Source organism: Microtus pennsylvanicus, chromosome 4, assembly GCF_037038515.1.
Source record: "Microtus pennsylvanicus isolate mMicPen1 chromosome 4, mMicPen1.hap1, whole genome shotgun sequence".
NCBI lineage: Eukaryota > Metazoa > Chordata > Mammalia > Rodentia > Cricetidae > Microtus > Microtus pennsylvanicus.
Genome location: NC_134582.1, coordinates 12500621 through 12524387, shown reverse-complemented (window position 1 = coordinate 12524387; position 23767 = coordinate 12500621). Strand labels below are relative to the sequence as shown.

The 23767-nt window shown below is 46.8% G+C and overlaps 1 protein-coding gene across 4 annotated transcripts in view; it reads left to right on the top strand.

Moving 5' to 3' along the window:
• Myo5b (myosin VB) overlaps positions 1 to 23767 on the top strand; it is a 272874-nt gene that overhangs the window by 171145 nt on the left and 77962 nt on the right. For all 4 annotated transcript variants that reach the window (XM_075968281.1, XM_075968283.1, XM_075968282.1 and 1 more), the window contains exons 10-14: positions 290 to 555; positions 11109 to 11190; positions 11734 to 11874; positions 18639 to 18761; positions 19515 to 19598. In XM_075968281.1, the coding sequence (XP_075824396.1) occupies positions 290 to 555; positions 11109 to 11190; positions 11734 to 11874; positions 18639 to 18761; positions 19515 to 19598 (696 nt within the window). The remainder of the gene's footprint in view (positions 1 to 289; positions 556 to 11108; positions 11191 to 11733; positions 11875 to 18638; positions 18762 to 19514; positions 19599 to 23767) is intronic.

Genomic DNA, 23767 nt, shown 5'->3' with positions numbered 1-23767 from the left:
CTCATTCTCTTCATCTCTAATTCAGCAGCTGAGGAAGGGCCAGGAACAGTGCACAGTGCTTTGCTTTGTTAAGTCTTTGTAATTTGGTCAGGGGCAGGTGTGATGATCAGTTTAAGCAATGCTACCTGGGCTCTATACTTACCTGATGTAGTATGTGGGGGGCTAACTGCTAGGGTAGAGAAGGGGTTCCATGGGTGCCCTGTCATGCACTTGGCCTCCGGGCAGGAGGGAAAATGTGCAAAGGAGCCTGTCTCCTCTCCCCGTCCTGATCATGTCTTCCTTTCCTCAGCCGCAGGATGAACACTTGAGCAACTTCTGCCGCCTGCTAGGAGTGGAACACAGTCAGATGGAGCACTGGCTATGCCATCGCAAGCTGGTCACCACCTCGGAGACCTACGTCAAGACCATGAGCCTGCAGCAGGTGGTCAACGCGCGCGATGCCCTGGCCAAGCACATCTATGCCCAGCTGTTCTCCTGGATTGTGGAGCACATCAACAAGGCCCTGCACTCCTCCCTTAAGCAACACTCCTTCATCGGGGTCCTGGATATCTACGGGTAAGCCTGCACTCCCAGGTTCCACTCTGCCGCTGCTCATCAGTGTGTTCCTGCTGGCATTTTAGGAGCCAGCAAAGACCTTGATGGCCTCCTAGCCAGGGACCCCAAACCAGAGACACCAAGTGTCTTACAGGTGGCAGCTCCCAAGGGAGGATGTGCCCTGTCAGAACACTGATAGCCTTGCCCCCATCATGAACTCTATAGCATGATTTTTCTTAAGAAAGAGTTTTGCTATGTGGCCTAGAGTGGCTTCAAACTTGGAATTGTTCTGCCTCAACTTCCCAGGTACAGGGATTACAACTGTGTACTGCCAGGGTCAGATCCATTTTTTACTAGTAGGAAACAGACCCTGAGAGAGAAAGGGCTCGTCCATCCTCATTCTAGAAGCCTCTCTCAGTTATTGTATTTGCTAGATCCCATTTCTATCTACCACTTGATCTCACTGTCCTCAATGAAGGTGATGGTTTTAATATGAATTTTGCCCGATTTTGCATAGACTAGTGCTCTATACTAGCATTTGTGAGGATGATCTTCCTTTTGGAATCTTGGGGAAACTGACAGGCTTTTATTTATGACTAATCTCTGCAGGGTGAGGTCACATAGCTTGGAGGGAAGTATACCTGACAAGACATCAAGAAATGGGCTTTCTCTAGCCAGGCTGCCACCAAGAGCTGAATGATTACAGATCACAACCCCTTTCTGTCTGTTTCGATGGCTTCCAGTGAGGTTGTGCGCCAGTTGTCCTGGGGTTATTTCAGACCCATCTAGACTCATGACATTATGTGGACAGGGTGTATCCCCCTTGCTCTTCTTTTCTCACTCAACTGCCTTGACCTCTTTAAGCTAAGAATAAACTCAATTCTCCTAGCAGAAAGGCTTCTGTCTTAAAATAGCAATCCAGACCCCTAGATTGCAGTATTGCAAGAGCAGCGGCTCTCTAGGGAAGCACAGCATGGTGGGTTGGAACTGAGGGTGGTACAAAGGAGAATCCCCTTCAAAGGGGCTGCTTCCTGTGCAAATCAGACCGGCTCCCCCACTTCCCACTGATGCAGTAGCTTGGACCATATTACATGGAGCTTAAATTTAAGACTTAAATTTTATTTTGGGATTACAAAGACCTCAGGAACATGCTGAAGTGTTAAGTGTTGTGCAGAGGTACATTATACAAGAAGCTGTCGAGACTGGAGAAGAGTCCATCTGAGGGTTTAGATACTCTGTGATGGGTGTGTAAGATTCAAACCAGAGGAGCCAGGGAGAGTTTTCTGGCGGAGGTGAGCTATGAACTGGGTGGAGGAAGTGGGAAGTAGAAGGGTCATCATTGGGAACAGAAGTACATTCAAGGTGGTAGAAAACGCCCAAGGTGTTGGAGCTGGAGAGATAGTTCGGTAATTAAGAGCACATGTTGCTCTTACAGAAGGCCTGGGTTCAGTTCCCAGAACCTGTATGGTAGTTTACATATCTATAACTCTGGTCTGATGTGGGTCCAATGTCTTAATTAAATCCAGTGCCACCTGCTGACTTCTGTGGATACCAGGCGTGCAATCCGGCAAAACACTCATATACACAAATTTAAACAAATAAATATTAAAAATTCAAACAGAAAAGAAGTTATATGATTGAATAACAAGGGAAAGTGGGAGGTGCATCCTCTCAGAGGTTCCTCAGGGCAAGCCTCTCTCCCTGTGGTCAGCAGGGCACCTCTTCTGCCAAGTCTTCCTGTTGCATCGCGAGAACACCACATTCTTTCAGAATTTACTGCCTGGCTGTCAATAACTGATTCTCTTATTTTTCCTCTGCCTTGAGTATTTCTGGGCCATCAAATTTCAGGTGAGAAGACCTTCACTATGGGTGGTGTCATTCCCTAGGCTAGAATCCTGAACTGTATTTAAAAGGAGAAAATGAGTTGAGCATAGGCATTTATTGCCCTGTGCTTCATCCTAAGGGACAGTGTGACCACCTGCCCCATGCTCCAGATGTTATGACTTCCTTCAAACCATGGGCTGTAACCTCCAACTATGATCCAAAAAAGCCTTCCTTCCTAAGTTGCTTTGGGTGGAGTATTTTGTCACAGTAACACAGGTAGGTTGCGGGAAATGGACCAGATGTTATAACCCACTGTCTTCTGGTCTTCCTTCCAAACACGGCCCTAAAGGTCAGCCCTAAATCTCAGTGTAGAGTTAGAGCTGGCTGGAGTTCTGAACTACAGATGAGCTGCTTCATGTTCATGTATAAATGTAAGTGTTTCCACAGATCAGAGCCCGCCCTGAAATAAACACTTACGATGCAAGCAAGCACCATAGGAACCAGCTCCACGCTGCACATCTGAACCCCACATGTGCTGACTGGCAGGTATCTTATGACGTAGAAAAGGTTGTAGCTGCCTCTAGAAGACTGCTACCCACTGGGCTCTCTGCAGGCCTTCTGAGCAGAAGCTCCAGACACCCAGTGCCTGGGTATCAGAATGCCTTTGCTTTCTTTAGCTCCTTTTTATGTTCTCCAGAATAGTGCAAGATAAGCAATGCCCAGAACAGTTATGCCAAGCCAAGCTGTTCTAACTAAGGACCTATGAAACTCCCTGTGGGATGTTTCCTGCCAGCCAGGCTTGGACATTGATAGAGGACAGCCTGACAGCTTTTGGCTGGCATTTCCTTACACATGGATTAGCCAGCATTTGCCTCTGTTGACTTTATTGGTTACAAGGGTAATCTGTTATTCATCCTTGAAGCGTCAAGAAATAAATGGCTCAATTTGGGGGAAATCCACACTATTTTTTTGTCTTTGACTTTAGCTTTCAATTGCCAAGCTTTGGTTCCAGCCAGTCCATTTGAGCAGAGGACAGTGCAGGATGCAATAGGTGAGCGAGTCACTCCGAGGAGCACTGCAAGAGAAGCTGGAGTAAGAAGTAGGGGGTTGAACTAAGGGAAGAAGGATATGGGCGTTACTATTTATTTTGATTTTTTTCTATGTTGCTGTGACAAAATACTCTAACAAAACCCACAAAAGAGAGGATTTGTCTTCACAGTTCAAAGTCAAGCTTGTCATGGTAGAAGTCAAGGCAGCAAGCTGAAGCATCTCATCACATGTATCCACAATCCAGAAATTAGTATGAATGTCAGGGTTCATTGTGCTTTGCTATACAGTCCAGGGTATTTTAATATTTGCTTTTGGGTTTCAGGAATGTAGTGCATATTCTAACATGAACCCCTTAGTGGAGGGGAGTTTCACGGGTGCCAGTTCTTCTCTGTAGATGCACCGCCCTGTATTTGTAAGCACATTTCTTAGATTTATCATTGCCTTCATTTCCTGGGGAAAGGAAATCTTCTTTGTGTCATTGGTTTGCTTTGCCTTAGGTTTCCCTCTCCAGAGCAGGTGACTGCACAGGCCTAGTATAGTTACTCAGAGAAGCCTGCCCAGCCTCTCCTGAACCTGCAGGTGCTGAAGGGGAACAAACCCTGTGACTGAATTTACCCACTGGCCTATCGAAAGTATCCCAGTTCTTGGTGGCCTGGAAGGTCACAGGACATTGTTAACTTTAGAGTAACCATAGCTAGCTAGCTAACCTCAATGTTAGACCTCACAGACCGTGTGATGCTGTTATGTTGATCTGTCCTATCCTGGCATCTGAAGAGAACTTTACATCCTAGGGTACTCCAAAGCCTGTGCAATCACCTGGACTCATGCAGGGGTGTCCAGCCCTTTGACATTGCAAAGCAATGCTATCATCCTCCAGGTTTATACTGTAGAACTGTGCTGTCAAGTTATCAAAAAAAAAAAGTGGGGGCATGCTGGGGAGCCAGAGAGGGGAGGATCCTGGGGCTTTCTGACCACACAGGCTAGCAGAATTAGTGAGCTCCAGGTTTAGTGACAGAGACTATCTCATAAAAAGGTGGGTGGTTGAGAAAGACCACATACACTAACCTCTGTCATCCACAGGCACATGCATGTGTGTGTGCCCATACCTGCATACATGCGAATGCATACGTGAAAGTCACAAATCACTGTTTTAAGAAAGTTTATGATTCTGTGTTAGGGGCTATATTTACAGCTATCTTTGGTTACATGTGACCCATAGGTTGGGCATACCTGTTAGTCCTTTAGAAGATGCCCCCGCATAAATTGATTGCTCAAATGAAGCCCCAATTTTTTCCTCTGTCTATATTCAGCCTCCATGATACTGTATCCTCACCTCTAAAAGCCTAGGGCAGATGAAGTTAATACTCCCCATGTCTTCAGGTTTCTATTGCTGTGAAGAGACACCATGACCACAACATCCCTTATAAAGGAAAACATTTCATTGGGCTGGCTCACTCACAGCTCAGAGGTTCAGGCTATTGTCATCCTGGTGGAACATGGTGTGACATGGTGGCATGCAGGCAGACATGGTGCTGGAAAAGTAGCTGAGAGTCCTACATCTCGCAGACAACAGGAAGTGGTCTGAGACAATGGGCTGTATCTTAAGCATGTAAGAAACCTCAAAGTCCACCCCCACAGGTGACACAATTCCTCCGACAAGGCCACACCTACTCCAACAAAGCCACACCTCCCGATAGTGCCACAACCTTTGGGGGTCATTTTCTTTCAAACTACCACACCCCCAAAAGGTTCTCATCTACTCCAATGCCTTGTGAACAGATTTCTGGTCGTCAACTGGGGAAAAGGAATCATTGCTTGCTCTTCACTGTGGTTCTTAGGAGTTTGGCTAATGGGTTTGGAGAGGTTTCGTACCCGACAGTGGGCATTTTCTGATCCCCATGGAAATAAGGCATGAAAATGACCCAGGGATTAAGACACTGGCAGGGGCTGCTCTCCTTCCAACAGTGCCTTAGACTGGGGTCTTGCAGAGGACAAGCTGTAGACAGGACACACACAAGCACAGGAACAGTTGGAAGCCCTGTCATTTGATGAGCAGACTGAGGATGGTTGGTAGACGGAGGAGCGTATCCGTTTCTCTGTCAGACTCTAGGGTGCCCCTGGGAGAGTGCATGGCTTTAGGATAGGAAAGTACCTGAAAAAGACATTTGGCTCAGATTCCTGGCACCCATACATGATGACTGTTTTTGAAGGTTCATCTAGAACAAATTTCCCCAAGGTAGGCTTCCTGTGAGCTGTTCAGCCCTCCCCTGTGAAGCCCATACCCACCTCTACATTCTGCCAAAGGTGGAAGCCCAAGGCCCTGGTTCCTCCAACCCACACTTCAGAGGAGATGCTGTCGCCCAGCCTCCAAGTCATCGGTGCCATTCTGCTGGGTCTCCATTCTGTGGGGCAGGAGGTTCATGGAAGTAAATAATTAACCCAGAGCCAAGGCATGTCCTTGTCTATGGTTTCATCCTGCACTGACTTTTGCTGTGTTTTTAGAGGCCTTTGTTGCTCTCACTCCTCCCTGAGATTGGGTCCAATGAGAAGGAAACTGTACATTGCTCAAGTCGCATCCTTAACACAGAAACAGTGCTGTGGTTCATTGCACCACCAGAAGGACCAGTGCTGTGTCTCAGCCTCTCTCTGTGTGTGTTCTCCTTCCTCCCCGCTGAGACTTCTGGCCTAACTCTTCTCAGCACAGATTATTTCCCTCCTGTATGTAAATTTCCTTGTGGCATTTTAATGCTATAGACTAAATGCATTTACTTTTGAGTCATTTTTTTGATGGACAGAATTACTACAAATATAATTCTGCTGGAAAGGAAACATTCTCCTGTCTCCCTGACCATGTGTTTCTGAGACTGAGAGTCTTAGTCATTTTCCAAGTCAGCCGAGCCTCTCATTCATCTCCAGCCTTACAGCAATTACTCTAGATGGCAGAGGAATTGTTACCAGATAATATCTTAGAAACAGGGAAATTATGAGCTAATTTCAGCCATCTCAAATTAATGAGAATGTTCTTTGTGGAGCGCTACCAGTGTAAACCTGTTTTTAAAAAATGACAAGTGGAAGATACTTAAATCCTCTATCCGTTGGCCCTGCCAGCACATCCAGTGGCCATTATCTGGCCATTTGCTGGGTTCACTCTTTAATCTTCCTTGTAGGCTATGTTAATTAAATTTCCTCTAGGTTGGACAGTCATCAGCTACCACTGTGGGTGGAAAGGGAGATGATTGAGGTTCTAAGTGATATTACTTGGTCTACAGAAGTGCTATCTGGACCAGGAGGGGCCATTCCACTGGGTAATAACTGTTGCCTGGGCTGCATTGTGATGGGTCAGTGGCTCATCATAGCGTTTGAGTCTTTGATCTTGTTTTATTAACTTGAAGTCATTTCTCCCATGTGGGCATGGCCAAAGGCTGTACTTTAATGTGGCTGACTCCAATCAGTTGATTCTTTTGATGTGAAAGTGGTTTCCCCCTTTTCCATGTCTTAGACCTTGGTGGGGAGGTGGGGATGGGGGAAGCCCGAGGGTTTCTCCACACTGCTCTGGGCCTGTTAGGCATCTGGTGAATCTACTTTTGGTAATCCCTCTACACAGAGAGCTATCTCCCCACTACTGTACCCCCAACTCCTCACCAGGGACAGGACTGGCACCTCTTCCTGAAAGCAGGGTTTAAGGAAGGGCTTGCAATGACACCTTAACGTAAGACAGAAAATTTAGTTGTCCGTATTTAAGAGTCGGAAAGAGTGGAGCTTGCAGGCGATGAAGGCCAGGCGGGCTTGTGACTCCAGCCTTCCCTGTTGGAAGAACCACTTCCTCACCCACTCCCCGGGCCTCAGACACTCCTCCTCACAAAAACACAGCCCTTCCAGGCGATCTCTTCCTTCTAAATTAACTTTGGCCACTCTCTGAGTTAGCATTTTGACCAGAAGATTCTCTGAGTTACTCTAACTTTGGGTAGTTTCATTTCCTCGTGCATGAACTTCCTCAGCTGTAGAGGAGAATTATTAAGAGACCTCACTCCTGGTAGTTGTGAGCCCTGAAGGAAAAGCCACCAAGCCCTTGACCTCAGTGCCCAGGAGATACTTGTGCTGACTGCTTTTATGTCAACTTGACCCTGGCTAGAACCACCTGAGAGGATGGAACCTCAATTAAGAAAATGCCTCCATAAGATCCGGCTGTAGGCAAGCCTGTAGGGTATTTTCTTAATTAGTGATTAATGGGGGAGGACCCAGCCATCCCTGAGTTCTATAAGAAAGCAGGAAGCAAGTCATGGGAAGCAAGCCAGCAAGCAGCACTTCGTCATGGCCTCTGTATCAGCTCCAGGTTCCTGTCCTGTTTGAGTTCCTGCCCACAGTTCCTTCAATGGTAAACAATAATGTGGACATGTAACCAAATAAACCCTTTCCTCCCCAACTTGCTTCTGGCTATGGTGTTTCATCGCAGCCATAGAGACCCTAACTCAGACAGTGCTGGTGAGCAGGGCCACTGCCGTCTTGCAGCCGGATGTGTGAAATACAATTTTCACCTCCCTCTAATTCTCTCCCCTTACCACTGGACCCAGTGCAGCTCTTCAGTGTGCAAATGCTCCTCTCATCTGAGGCAAAGCTGCCGATGCTCACAGTGCTGCCCGCATGGTGAGAGATTCCACTTCTGCCCGGTTGTTTGAGTCTTGCTTTTTAAATTGTGTAATGTTGTCCCATACATCTCATTGTGGCTGACTCATATTCCCACCTCCCCTAACACCCCTCCAGTGCCTCTCCAACGGCAGGACCCCTGAACATCCTATAGGTCACTTGCAGTCCTCTTGCCCCAGCCTTTCTTAGTGTTTACAAACTTCTCTGTTATGGCCACCAACAGACATCAGGCCTTAATTGGAGTCTTGCTTGTTTTCCTCCCTTGCTTAGCCTCATTTCTGTCCTATCTAAGGGTCATATCTGATAGTCGTTTCTTAATTAGAATCTTCCAAAATCCCCTAGTGACCCTGGGAAAATTCAAACGTTAAGTAGTATAGTTTAACAAGCACCGTAGGCAGGGCCCCTCCTCTCTCTGCTATGCCAAGGACCTCCCCTCCTTTCACCTCCTCTCTCCTCAGCTGCACCAAGTCTCTCCTCTTCTCTTCCTCCCCGGCCATCCTCTCTGTAGATGTCCCTCCCTGACCCCATCCCTCAACCATATTGTAAATGTGTGAGTTGAACAATAAAGTATTCTAAAGTATGAACATATCATATAAGTCCGTTTTGGGGACTAAAAGCTAACAAAGTTACAGAGCTCCCCAGACAGTTCACAAAGTATAAATGATTAAGAGGAGAAATGTTGATTCTCAAAGAAATTCAAAGACAGTTTTACACCAAATGACCAGAAATTTAAAAAAAAAATGTTGTTTGAGAATTTCATTCATGAATATAATGCATTTTGATCATTATCAATCGCTACCCCCTTTGGCTCCCCTCCAGTTCCTCCCCCATCTCGCCTCCACTTTTCCTTTTTAACTTCATATGCCTCCCCCGACCCACTGAATCCATCTGTGTTCTCATGGGTGCAGGGCTTGGGTAGCCTCTCAGCTCACATGCTGAAAAAAAAAAAACTGACTTTCTGTCATCAGCTGCCAATAACTCCTTGGCTGGGGGTGGAATGAGCCCCCGCCCCATCTGTGCTAGCTTGAGCGTGTACAGCAGTAGTTCTCAACCTGTGGGTCTTGACCCTTTTGGGGGTCAAATCACCCTTTTACAGGGGTCACCTAAGACCATCAGAAAACACAGATATTTATATTACAGTTCATAAGAGTAGCAAAGCTACAGTTATGAAGTAGCAGTGACATAACTTTATGGTTGGGGTCACCACAACATGAGAAGCTGTGTTTAGGGGCCACCGCATTGGGAAGGCTGAGAACCACAGCTCTTCAGGTCTTATGCAGGGTCTCACAGCTGCTGTAAGTTCATTTATGCAGTGGTACTGTCGTGGCTGCCAAATACTGCCCATTACTGCTGGCTCCTACAGTCTGTCCATAGTCTCTCCTCTGATGCATCCCTGGGTCTTGGGGCTAGAGGGTGTGATGTAGCTGTCCCAGTCAGAGCTGCCATTCCAGGGACTCTTGCTTTCCACAGGTTGGTCAGATGTGGGTCGCTATTAATTGCCACATACTGCAAAGGGCTGAGAGATTTGCTAATCCATGGGTATAAACATAAGATCTTATGAGGAGGGGCAGTGTATTACTATGTCTGTTTAGCAGAATTGCTAATATTGGTTTTTTTCCTAGGTCTTATGACCAAGGCAGTCACTAGTTTGGAGCCCAGTTAATGGTACAAGACCTGAGTTCCATCTTGTGGAGTGGTCTTTAAATCATACCTTTTTTTTTTTAACCAGTAGACTGTGGTAATACTCCTAGTGAGGCGTGGGGAGGGAGTGAAATGACCTAATAGAACACAGGAAGTTTGAGGTGTTAAAAACATTTCTCTGTCTGCAAAATGTTGCTTATCTGTGTTTCTGTCTGCAATACATTGTACATGACATTTGTAAAAATGCATCAAAACATTGAAACATTGTTAAATTTGAACTCAGTAAAGATTATGTAGGGAAAAAAAGTCTAACAGTGTTGACTAGCCTTAGAATGACACTCAGTTGTGGCAAGGGTGAGGGCAAAGAAATAACAAATGACTTATTCATTTCTGGGGGTGTGCTTGCTTCTCCCTTTCACAGAGCAGTGCTGTGGAGACCAGGGAGATGGATCAGTGGGTAAGGATGTTTGCTGTGCACGCAGGAGGACCTGAGTTCAAATCCCCAGGACTTATATAAAAAGCAGGGCATGGCTGTATGAGAAACTGCAACCCTGACATTGTAGGGGTGGAAACAGGAGGATTTCTGGGGCTTGCTGGCCACCAACCTGAGCTCCGAGTTCAGAGAGAATTCTTAAGGGAATAAGGTAGAGAGTATTAGAACAAAATGCCTCCTCTGGCGTCTTCATGTATGTACAGATGTATGTACCTACATAAACACCTGCACATAACATATCACATATAATACAACACACACAGAGTGCTTTTTGACATGGTAATTCTCCTAGGATAATATCATTAGGAGAGAATCATGAACTTAAAGATGTTTATGAAATTGTCACAACACTGGTAGCAGCATGCAAAGGAAAAGGAACGGGGGATTAGAGAGTTGATACATCTGTGTGCCAGCTCCTAGGTGCTTTTGTAAATTTGGGAATGTGTACTAGGTTTGAGAAGTGGCATCAGGCATGTTCCCCAGTCCAGGCACCTCTGCAATTCCCCTGTCTCAGCCACACAGACCTGAAACTGGTACCTTTGAAGACTAGTGTGGTGACGTGTTTGGAAAGTTAGATGATAAAAACAGGAGTCAAATGTGTGTCTGGTTTTCTTTTATAAAGATCACCAAGAAAAGACCTGCCACTATGCAAGAGAATCATGGTCGAGCTTCTCACTGTCTGTCTGTCCTCTCTTTAATTTCCTGCTGACAAGTCCTTTATCAGTTATAAAGGAAGGTGCTAATGCCTCTGTTTCTAATCCCAAGACTGCAGTATTGATATCCACAACAGAAGTCTATGTGCACGGGGAAGAAGGTGGCAGTTCAGGGGTGGCATGAGGAGGAAGGCAGCCTTGTTAAGTCCCACGGACTGCTTCCATGGATGACGTATCTTACCTGCAGCTTCACCTCTTTCCTTCCGCAGGTTTGAGACCTTCGAGATTAACAGCTTCGAGCAGTTTTGTATCAACTATGCCAATGAAAAGCTCCAGCAACAGTTCAATTCGGTAGGCACAATGTATGACCTAGGTTGCCAGGGCAGAGGACTCACTGTCTCCCTGGCATAACACCCAGGTCACTTCCCTTCTGCGAATGATGTGGTTGGTCCTGCCCTGACTGCTCCCCCTCTTTTTCAGTGATGCTCCTATTTTGGAATTGGCTCTCCATTGTTGGGGTAGGAAATGGGACTCAGGCAGCTGAGTGGAGAGGGTAAATGCTCTCCTTTGATTGACCCACTCCTCTCTGAGCATGAGCTTTTGGGCATTTAAGCTACTGAAAGCCAGATGCAGGACTCCTTGAATTGGCTAGAGTCCAGCAACGCATGTATATTATAATATTCTAAGACAAGGGTAGCATAGAAATGGGAAATTACCAAACTGAGCTCTGTCCTTTCCACTCATGACTGTGAGTTTTTCTCCATACCTTTCCTGGCAGCTGTCAGCCATCCTTCAAGACAGAGAACCTTACAAGAGCTTGGGAAGATAACTGCCACGTGTGTCTGTCTGTCCGTCTGTAGTGCACTCACCGTGACCTTTTGTTTCTTGTCTTAGCATGTGTTCAAGCTGGAGCAAGAAGAATACATGAAGGAGCAGATCCCGTGGACCCTGATTGACTTTTATGATAACCAACCTTGTATCGACCTCATAGAAGCAAAGCTGGGTATCCTGGACCTGTTGGACGAAGAGTGTAAGGTAATACTGCTCCTGTTGTCAGTGAGGTCCAGGGTCGGGCAGAGCACTCCTGTGTGATGCAAGGGAGCAAATGAAATCTCGTAGCTGGGGTTGAATCTGATTGTCGGGAAGAAGCAGTGGTACCCATCATGGCTGCTAAAAGATAACTTGTTGAATATAACTGGCAGATATTATTATCCTAGTAAATGTATGCTTTTCCTGACAGAAAGCAGGTGCTATTGTGGTGGTATGGATTTGATATCTCATAGGTCCTAGATGCCCAAGGAAGCAGCCAGCATCTAGATAGGTGTTCCTAGGGTGGTCTTTATAGTATTATTAGTTGGCTGTGAGTGATGGGAATCCATGGGACAGTGAGAGCCACATTCCTGCTCCCCCCCCCAAATTTTATAAACTTCTCATGGCATAAAAGAGAAGAGCAGGAATGCACCTAACAGGGAGGAGTGTGAGGTGAAGAGATCCGATTTTAATCAGTTATTCAGCTTCCTTGGTTTCCTGCACTATGACCTGATGCAGACTGAACTTGATATTGGCAGTCTCTGTCCATGCAGTGCCTGGCTGGGAAGGGAGCTGAGTGTATAGCAATTCCTCCCTTTGGTGATAGAAGCCTGTGTCAGAAGGTATGGAGGCCATATGGCTTAGTCTAGAAAGAGAAGGACCAATTGCTTTGACTTCTGTTCTCCCATAATGTTCTGGAAAAGCACTGAGTGTGGCTGGGTGCTTGGGGAAGGAAGGAAGTGTCCTTTCTAGCATGGTTTCCTGAAGCATTGCTACGGTGCAAAGCCATAGTCCCAGCACTCGGGAAATTGAGGTAAAAGAGGATCACTCTAGTGTGTTGTAATAAGGCCGCTTGTTGGTTCCCAGCTGCTCAGCCCCAAAATAATCACACAGACACTATATTATTTTAAACTGCTTGGCCCATTAGCTCTAGCTTCTTATTGGCTTAACTCTTACATATTAATTTAACCCATCTCCATTAATCTGTGCATCACCATGTGGCTGTGGCTTACCAGCTAAAGTTCTGGCATCTGTCTCCAGCAGGGCTACATGGCTTCTCTCTCTGACTCTGCCTCCTTTCTTCTAGCCTACAGCTTAGCTTTCCCCACCTAGTTCTGTTCTGCCCTGCTATAGATCCAAAGCAGTCCTTTATTAACCAGTGGTATTCACAGCATACAGAGGGGAATCCCACATCACTAGTCTAAAACTAGCTTAGATTTAAAAGTGAGTTCAAGGCTAACTTTTGCTAACTACTGAGATCCTGTCTCAACACCTCTCCCCACCCTTCTAAAAAAGTAGAAAACATACCAAATCCTGTAGCTGGCACATTCATATCAATTTTGGGGGTGACAGTGAGGAATTGAGGGACAGAATCTCACTCTGTAGCCCAGAATGGCCTAGAACCCTCTATAGCTGGACTGACCTCCAGCCTCCTGATGACCTTCCTCCCTCATCCTCCCCAGTGCTTATATGACAAGCACACACCACCACACCTGGCTCTTCTAGTGTTTTCAGCATTGCTGTGCATACATGGGCTTTAGCTTCAAAGTCGGTGCCTGGGACAGGTGATCCCACGTGTCCATGGCTTGTCTAGACTTGCCCAGCCTGCAAAGTTGCAGTCAAAGAGAATGAAATAGCTGTCTTTGGATTGAGTGCTTCTGGCCAAAGTGGTAGACCAGGCCCTTCTGTTTGCCTCTTGCTGGGAGCTCCCTCCTAAATTTCCTAAATCAGCTCAACTGGAACCGTGCTTCCTTCCCCTGGGCCCTTGATTCCTATCAGCAGCCATCTCCCGCAGGTGCAAGCTCCTAAACCAAAGGCAGCTTCAGGTTCTGAGTCCAGCTCAGGTCTCTGGATAGCTGGGCATGGGTAGCCCCTCTTCCCTGGCTCAAATCAGACTATAGCTCTTCACTCCCCTTAGGTTGGGGAAGAGGAGAGTCATGCCCTCTTGAGGGACCATAGCAGATGTCCTGGTCTACACAGGTCTGTCTGACCCTGTGTGAAGATTTAGCGCATCACAGACCAGGAAGCAAGGCCATTAACTCACAAAAATACCTCGGTACTTTAGGACAATGTGTCCTGGGACCAATGGTTCACAATGGGTTGCACTTCCCTGCACGGGCAAACCAAAGCTGCCTGTGGGTTTCTTTGGCTGTGTGGTCTGAAGACCCGTAGAGGCTACCATCATCCAAGGAAACAGGATGTCCAGCACTGGTCCCAAGAGTAGGACACAAGCCCCTGAGGGAATCCCAGAGCAATGCTAGGCAGGGAATCGGTGGCTTCAGGACAGCGTGACAGCACACAGCAGGTAATGGTCACGGAGAACACAGACAGAAGCCAACCACGTTCAGCAGTTGACAAAATAACCCCGAGAGCTCCTGTCCAGACCAGAAGCCCTCCTAGGTCCTCCTGCTCTGTTTCACTTGGAGTACACATGTCCTGGGGTACTCCTCCTGGAATCTACTTATGAGAAGCTGTATAAAAGCAAAACTGTTTCAACTGTTGCCACAAACTGAGACATAGAATATGATGAGCATGGACCCGATGCTGCATTTTTAGAGCAAAGGCTTCAGAAGCAACAGGACAGTGTTGGCAGTGGAGGCAGTGGGGCAGCGGGGACAGCAGGGGTAGTGGGGGCAGCGGGGACAGCGGGGCAGTGGGGATAGGGCAGGGGGTAGTGGGGACAGCGGGGGTAGTGGGGACAACGGGGGTAGTGGGGGCAGCGGGGACAGCGGGGCAGTGGGGATAGGGCAGGGGGAAGGCAGTGGGAGCAGCGGGGGGCAGAGGGGGCAGTGGGAGACAGGACCCAGAGCAAGGCAGGGGGCAGAGCCTGTGTTTGAAGTCTGAGTCCCACGGCAGGCAGAGAGCGACATAAGCTGGGGTAGTGGAGACTTAGCTGAGCCACAGAGATGCTTCAGACAGATCCTGGGCCGTGTGGCTGCTATTTCCACACGAGGCCTCCTGATCCAGATAAGGGAAGGTTTGCTGAAAGCCCTAGTCTCCCACTTACCAAGCTAGTGGGAACTTAGACTGTCAAGAAGCCAGGCAGTGCCAGTGACTTCCTAAAATATCTCTTTCCAAGGGCAGAAGGTGAGTAGGTGCAGAGAAATTTCTGAATATTCAAGTACGAATTCCTTTTTAATCTTTTAAAAAATTTGTATGTGTGTGAGTGTGTATATGTTGCGGGTTGCACATCAGACCCGTATGCAAGGGCAGTTCTTTTCCAGGGAGCTAGCTACATCTTCTCCCCCTATAGTAGTTTTTAATTTCCTGCCTGGCAGACTGGATTTTCTGTGAAGGAGACAAACAGGCCTCTGCAGTGAGTCCCCAGCTGGTAGAGGGTGGGGGTGGCAGCAGCTTCTATGAATAGGAAGGAAGGTAACTTAGGTGCAGGTGTGTTTGCTGAGGTCAAGGACCAGAAAGGAATGGAGGAGTTGCCTGGCCAACACCCTGCTTAGGGCTGGGAGCAAAGTCTGGAGTCACAGAAGGGATTCTCAGGTCGCAGGGACACTGGGTCACTGTCACTCCAAACCCCATATGTGGCAAGCCGTGGTGAAGTGACATCCCTGGGTGAGGGGAAGTAGGGCATGGGGCATGACTAGATCTGGCAGTCACGTGGCTGATCACATGGGTGTTTGCTGAGGGTGGCTGAGTGAAGGCCCAGTTAGCAGTGCAGTGTAGTCAGGTTCGGAAGAAGCAACCACCTCCCTAGAGAACTGTGGGACCAGAGAGTCCTGGGTCCAGCTGGGTTCTGTGGCAGTGAGGGCATAGAAGTATTCTACAGGGCTGGGCATAGTGACACACACTCCTTTAGTCCCAGCACTCAGGAGGCAGGGTCAGTTCAAGACAGAAATGAGGAGGAGGTAGCAGTGATTCTTCTTTAGGACAGAGGGCCTGGGGATGTTTTGGTGCAGGGTGACTTGAGAGTTTATGGGGGACTGTGTGAGGGCACAAGAGGGCCAGAGGGTTTAGGCGTCTGAGGGATGGAGCTGGACCCAGGCTTTGGTCCAGTGTTCTCCATGATGCTTCAAGAGGGGTGTAAGGAACCCTGCGTGTAACCGTGTATGGATTTGGTCTTAAAGAATTTGGTCCCCCATACATTCTAGAGCTAATGATAGCTGTAACCCAGGCTATGTTCAAATACAAGATTTTCTTTCTCCCACAGCTGATTAAATTTTATTTGTGTGAAAATATGTTTGGAGATAAGTGCTTTTTCACCTGAGCCTGCATTCATGGTTGTTTTAGACACTGTTGCCAGGCCAGGAAGCAGAGGAGTGAAGGACACACATCCCAGAGCCAGCCTTCCCTGGCTTCCACCCCCGGCCTGCTACTGTGTCTTGGACAAGTTATCTAACCTTTTGTCTCAAGTTCCTTATCTCTGAGGTGTGTATAAGCACAATACCTAGCTCATAGGGCAATATGGAAATAACTGAGTTGATATAGTGAAGATGTGTTGAAACTATGGCCAGTAAGCACTGTGGACATTGGCTATTGCTGCAATGAGACTCTTAATTGGGAATCTCTACTGGCTGATCTTAGTTGGAAGTGAATGGGGAGTTACAGGAGAGGTCGATCATAGTCAGAAAATATGTATACGCATCACTTTGATCAGTCTCCTCTGACTGTTCAAGTCCATCTAAGCAGTGACTATATAGGATCATAGGATTTTCTCATTGAAGTCCAAGTGCATTTTCAAGGCAAGGTGATTTGGTTGCTAGCAGACTGCAGCATTTGCTTAGTGGAGCTTCTCTGTGTAGCTCTGTCTGACCCAGTTGGACCAGTCCCTTGAGGTCCTTTTTGCTCCCAGGCGCTGGTCTGCCTGGTCCTGACGAGCCCCACCATCTGCTGACTCCTCCTTCACCCACACCTGGTAGTTCTAAAACAGAACTCTTGGAGACAAATATAAAGGAGTATATATAGAAAGTGCTGAATTAAATGTATTTTATTGTCTGCCCAACACAATTAATAGCCTCCTCCTTCAAGAAAGAGGTTTCTTTCTTTGAATTTCCGATGGCACATGGCACAGGGGATTCAAAACTAGTTACACCAAATTGAATCTGGAGGATAATCAGTTTGCTTGCCAAGGACCTAAGAAGTTTGTTTCCACATCTGTAAGCATTTTCCTTTTGGAGCACATCTTATTAACTGAGCAAAGCCCTCTTTAAATTACCAGTGTAAGGGTCAGGTCCAAGCTGACCTTATCTGAAAGCAAGACACAAACTCATGAAGGAGAGAGAGTGGGGATCTGTAACCGAGGGCTGTCAGTGGGAGTGGAGGACACCAGAGCAAGTGATGTCTCACTGGATAAGTCGCTGCCGTAATGTTTGAACTGCAGGCATGCTGACTGGGCCTGACTGGGCGTGTTCCTTCCCGCCCCATTATTTTCTGTTATCATTCCCACGTGCTCTCTCTCTCTCCAAAACCCTTCTTCTTCTGTCAGGTCCCTCCTACTTCGGTGCCTTTGTTTTGGGTGTTTGTTTGTTTTATCCCAGTGCATCCAGTGCTGCTTGTATGTGTGAGTGTGTATGTGGGGGCCGGGGTGTTATTTAACTGGACCAGTGGCTTTACCACTGAAGAAAATGACTCCATTAGCTGCCTGTAGACTGACGATGAGAGGCGTAGCCCTGTGAGTACCTCCCCTAAGCATGCTAATGGGACCAATCTTGTGCAGGTAACTTCGGTGAGCTCATGACTGCAGTGGCCATGTAATGCCAATAACTCACGGCACATCTCCAAGAGTTCTGGAACTTATATTATCTCCACCAAACATCCAGGATGTTTCCTGAGTGTGCACATGCCCAGATCCACCCCCGTGTTTGCATTTGTGTGTGTGTGTGTGTGTGTGTGTGTGTGTGTGTGTGTGATGTAGATGTCCTACTTATTCTCCACACTTGCACCAGTTGTGACTCCATGAGCTACCGCAAAAAGAAGTGTCTCTGATGGAGGCTGAGAGCAGAGCACAGTCAGCAGTCTGTTGGAGCTTCGATGAAGCAAGTTGTTTGTTTACTTCGGAAGCCATCTGTAGAGAGGTAGAAACAAGCTGTCCCTGAGGGTTTGTCTCATGGTGACACCTCTAAGTCTAGATCTACGTTTGGGGGACAGGGAACAAGTAAAGCATCACACAGGGTGTGACCAGTCCTGTTCTCAGTCCTTTGATGTGTGGGAAAAGATCTAAGACAGTTGGCCAATTCTATGGATCATAGTATGTACTAAGAGTATCCAGAAACTAATGGTGAGTTGTAATAGTATGCCTGTGTTTGTAAGTTCAGTTGTTAGGGATTCCAAAGAAGAAAGACACAAAACCAAAGAATGGCCAGAAAAGGCTTCTGAAGAGAGGGCAACAAGCTGAGTCAGGACAGTGGTATGGATGAGCTAGGGCCAGAAGTATAGACTAGTTATACCGGTCTTCTGAGTGAGCAGGAGCTTGGTGCTGAAGGGAATGGGTGTGCTACTGCAAGAAGGAGCATCTTCAGACAGCTCCACAGATGGGATTCTGCCCCTCAGTGTCCGTCTTCATCCTCTCCTTGGACTTCCCTTTCTGCTGGCTAGCTTGTTCTTTGAGGCTCGATACCCTCCTCCAGATGCTGGCTTACACATGACAGGTCAATGACCTTTCATAGCGGGATCCCAAGAGTTTGCTGTTGAGTTGTTCATACCACAGTCAGTTAGTATCCTGGCTTGAGAGCTGAATCCAGGCTCCAACCCACCACCATGTTGTTCTGCTGCCTTGTCCTGCTTCATGTGGCACTGAATCCAGTTTTGTGCTTCTCCAGGTCCCCAAAGGAACTGACCAGAACTGGGCCCAGAAGCTCTATGAACGGCACTCCAGCAGCCAGCACTTCCAGAAACCACGCATGTCCAACACAGCCTTCATTGTCGTCCACTTCGCAGACAAGGTATCTGCCCTCCTGGTTGACCTAGGACACCTTAGGCCCACAGTAGGAGGAATAAAGGGTTTCCAGGCTAAGGAAGTGGTCCTTGTGAGTTCCAGTGGCCTGGGGTTGTAGGTAGATTCTCCTCTGACTTTCTTCCCCATCCTGCCCTGGCCCAAACTCTGGTATACCAGACTGTCAAGATGAGGCTCAAGATGAGCATATGCTAGCACAGTTGCTGTTCGGTCACATGCACAGCAGGTAGTAATTGAGGGCTGCTCTCCTGGGAGGACGGCAGCAGTGGAGCAGTTAGGAGTCTGCTGTCATTGAGCCTGAGAAGAGGGAGGGTCAAGACAACGTACTTAACACCATTTGCGTTCCTTCTGGAGTAGCTGAACTGATCCCAGTGATGGGGATAGACACTGAACTGCTAAATGGATTTTGACTGAATTCTTAGGTGGTAATGTGCATGTAATTGCATATCCTGATTCAATGCATCTAGACTGCTGGCTGAGAAGCTGTGTTCATGGAACCCCAATGAAGTTTTTCTTAAGGGAATTCCCTTTTAAAACAGCATTTTCTTCTGCCAAATGAGTACTCAGTTGCCTCTGTGTAAATCTCAGCCTATCAGATTTGTGTTTTAAGCAGGGACATCTGTGGGTCTCCATCTACTCTTAGCTCTTTTAGAAAATGTTGCTAGATGAGATGAAATTACTTAAGAAGCTGCCAGGGCTCCTGACACACTAACGGGTTTCCCTTTCATTGCCATGGCCTCAGGTGGAGTACCTTTCCGATGGCTTTCTGGAGAAAAATAGGGATACGGTCTATGAAGAACAGATCAACATCCTGAAAGCCAGCAAGGTAAGCAACACTGGAAACAGGGCTGGCAAGGTGACTCCATGGGGGAATGCTTACTTGCTTGCGTTAGAATACTTGCATAGGGCCCTGGGTTCAATCCCCAGCACCATAAAAATAGAAATATGGGAACTGGGTGTAGTCATGTATGCCTGTTATTCTAGCACACTGGAGGAAGAGGCAGAAGGATCACTGCAAGTTAAAGACCAGCCTGATTTACATAGCAAATTCTAGTTGGGCCTAAAGACTGAAGAAAAAAAAAACATATAAACCAACAGATCTGGAAGGGGGTATGCTTTTGAGTCCCACTGTGGAATACAGGAAGGTAACAATATGGGGTTTGTTGGTTACATCTGGTGGAGCAGAAAAGCAGGAAGAAGGCATATCTCTATTCCAAGAGAGGAAGCTAGGAAAGACACCCCACATGAAGCACAGGGGAAGTACAAGATGTTTGACAACCAGGAGGAGGCATAGGAATAAGCTGTGGTGAAAGGTTTGCTGATGTTCAAGTCGCCTATCTTCCTTCCCTGCTCGCATACATAAGACGATTTGAACCCCTCCAAGGCTATTGTTTGTGTACTCTGTTTCTATTCAGAACCTAGTGTTTGTGTGCCTCGTTTCTATTTGGCCATCTGAAGGGCAAACGCTGAATGTAATTGTATTCATCAGGGTTCCCTAGAGAAACAGGATTGATGGAATGAATATCTGTAATATTTTATTATCATGGCTTACATGACTATTCTGACAATGACTGTCTCCCAAAAGAAAGTCCAAAGCTGGGCGGTGGTGGCGCACACCTTTAATCCCAGCACTTGGGAGACAGAGGCAGGCGGATCTCTGTGAGTTCGAGGCCAGCCTGGTCTACAAGAGCTAGTTCCAAGGACAGGCTCCAAAGCTACAGACACAGTATCTTTTGGGGCTGGAGAGATGGCTCAGTGGTTAAGAGCATTGTCTGCTCTTCCAAAGGTCCTGAGTTCAATTCCCAGCAACCACATGGTGGCTCACAACCATCTGTAATGAGGTCTGGTGCTGTCTTCTGACCTGCAGACATACACACAGAATATTGTATCCATAATGAATAAATAAATATTTAAAAAAAAAGAAAGAAAGTCCAAGAACCCAACAGTTGTTTGGTACATGACGCTGGATGTCTCAGCTGGTGTTCAGTATATGTTGGAATCCCAAAGAAGTAGGCTCAAATACTAGTGAAGGAATAGGTTTTCCATTGAGGGCATGCAGACAAAGAGCAAGAGCTTCCTTCTGCTGTGTCCTTTATATAGGCTGCCACCAGAAGCTGTGGCCCTGATTTAAGGTGGATCTTCCTGTGTCAAATCAAGAAAACCCTTCACAGGTGTGCTAGAGCCTAAGTTTTTGTTAATTCCAGATGTAGTCAAGTTGACAGCCAAGAACAGCCATCACAGTAATAAAATATGAGCTTCCAAGGACATATAAATCTACTTTGGAATATTTATTATCTTCAAAATTCATCTGATTCTTTCTCATGAGCATAGCAAAGAAATGCAGATAGGGTGTCAGTCTGTACCCCTCACTACACACATTTAAGAACTTGCCTGTGAGACACCAGCCCAAACCCACTGTTTGTATGCAGAGATGAGCAAAGCGCTTACTGTCCCTGGATGAGCTGATAAAGATCTGCACAGGAAATATGGAGGGAACAGAGACTCAGCGAGAGTCTGCAGCCAGGAGAGGCTGAGATCACGTGAAAGCAAAGCATGCCTGGGAGTGCCTGCAGCCAGGAAAGGCCAGTACACCTGTATTCTAATGGCTGCCAGCCTCAGCCTTTCGGTAGGACCCAGGAGGACTCTGCAGGACATAGGAGCCTTTCTCCCAGACCATATGGCACCTAACTCCCTGCAGGGCCCTGATAACACGGGAGAAATGACAGAGTAATTTCTCCTTACTGTAGGCTTTAGAATTGTGAATGCGGTAGAGAGGAATGATAGAATGGCGGAAGCACAGTCGGTAGCAGTGACCCAGGTGCTTAGAGCCAGGTGAACCCTCTTCCATCAGGGGCCTCAGGTGGGATTTAGGGAGGTTTGCATCAAAGCAGCCTATGTTTGTTGTCATCACATCAGGGAACAAACACAGAGACAGTTGGTTTGGTGCAAACGTACATAGTGTGTTGGAGTTTGATGTCAGATGAATGCATTAGTTCTCAGGTCCGGGGTAGTTAGCTGGAAGTTCTCCATTTTTGACGAGAATGGGCATGGGGTATAGTAAAGTACCTCTAGTCACAATTAAAGAGAATGGTTTGTGTGCCACTCCTAGCCCATGTTGCCTGGGATTCTCAGAGGTGGCCTTCAGGCATGCGAGCCTCTGCCATCTTTATGTAAGTTCCTCCTTTGGGGGAAGAACATAAATGATGACTCAAATGCAATTTAGTTCTGCTACTGTTTTGATTTTGAGTGTCTTACTCTGAGGAATTCGGGAATGTCATAACCTAAATGTGACTATTACTGATAAGAAAAACTGCCTGGCAAGGCAAGTATTATTATTAACTAAGCAGTTTCTGCCATTTAATTTTATTTACCAGCTTCATTGAATAGTTATGTATATAGACGCATCTAGACAATCTCTGGGATCTTAGTCCAGTGGAAAAATGCAGTTGGTACATACATGCAAAATGCAGAAAGACATGTGTGATGTGAGGCAGGCGTGCGAAGGTCGAGAAGGAAGTCTACAGAATAGAGTCTGTTGGCGACCTTGGTGTCAGCAGTTTGCTAGGGAGACCTGCAGAAGTTGGACATGGTTGTACTTAGGGTGACAATTATTGCAGCATAAGAAGCCAAAGCAAACTCAGCAAAGAGCAGGGGTGGGGGGAACGTCTGAGAGACAGCAGGTGCAAGCTTCCAAAACTCTTCTCCCAGTGAGCTCACACAGGGTGTGCGGAGTTCCTCCAGAGAAGCAAGCGCAGCCATACTTTACTTAACAGAATGATTACCAATGGTTATTTACACAGGCACCCTTGGTCTAGTAAGAGCTAAACTTCCAGGCTCCCAGGAGAAAGGCAGATACTCACCAATGAATGATATGAATGATATCATTTGCACAGTCAACTTCAGAATAGTGAGCCGGTCATATCAGGGAGTGGTGAAAACTCCCCCGAAATCCAAGTTGCCTGAAAAACAGGCCATGGGAAGAATGGCGCCCTTCCTCTTTTCTGCATATGATACTGTTTTAGGTTAAGCATGCTGGATTTTTATTAGAAATTTAGTCATAAAAATTCCGGTGTCACAAAGTTATACACAAGCCCCTTCTCCTAGTCCATGAGCCATCTTCCAGTAAATGTCTAGTCTGCGTTATAGCACACTGGTACGTCCTTTTAAGGGTGAGATAATCACGTGCGTACATGCGTGCCTAGTCCCCTCTGATTTGTACACATCAATGTATCATGGCCATCCTAGCACATGCGTACACACACGCTTTTCTTTCTTAAATAACCCTTGGTAGCTTGCTATTATTTCACAAGTGGAATTGTGAAATCAGTGGGTTTGTGCAAGAGTTGTAGAGTTATTAAGTTGAAGGGCAAAAAGTCTGCACCGTGTGTTTAGAAAGTGACAAACTCCCTTGTTTTGCCCCAACCCAACCACCACACTTCGAGCTTTCTCTTCTGCCAATCCCGTGACCATGTTGCCTCCCCTCCACCCCCAATGGGAAACAACAGGTGAGCCTCCACAGATGCAGCCGCAGAGCAAAGAGAGGCCCTGTGTTCTCAGGCTCTGCCTGGTGCCCGGCACACCTGTCGTCGTGAATATTTACACAGCCCTCTTGACTAAGCCGCTCTCATGTTTTCAATGTGGCTGGAGAAGCAGTCCTCTGAGACTTGGGTTTCAAACGCATGCCAAAAATAGAATAATAAAGAGCTAAAAACATTTAAGACCCTAGGACATCAATTGAATCATGTAACACCTATTTTTTAAAGATAAATTTTAATCTCTAAACACAGCTAATTCTCGAGTTGTCTTATAAATTCATAATTTTATTTCAAGTACGTGTATTTTATGAGAAACTGTTGGCTTTTATTGTCTAGCTGATAAGAAATTATCACCTCGTCAAGAGTAATTAGGTGGTGTGAAATAGAGGACTCCCACCTGCCCCCAGGAGGGGGACCCTCTCAGAGCTCACACTGGTAGGAATAAGGCAAAGCGGTGCTA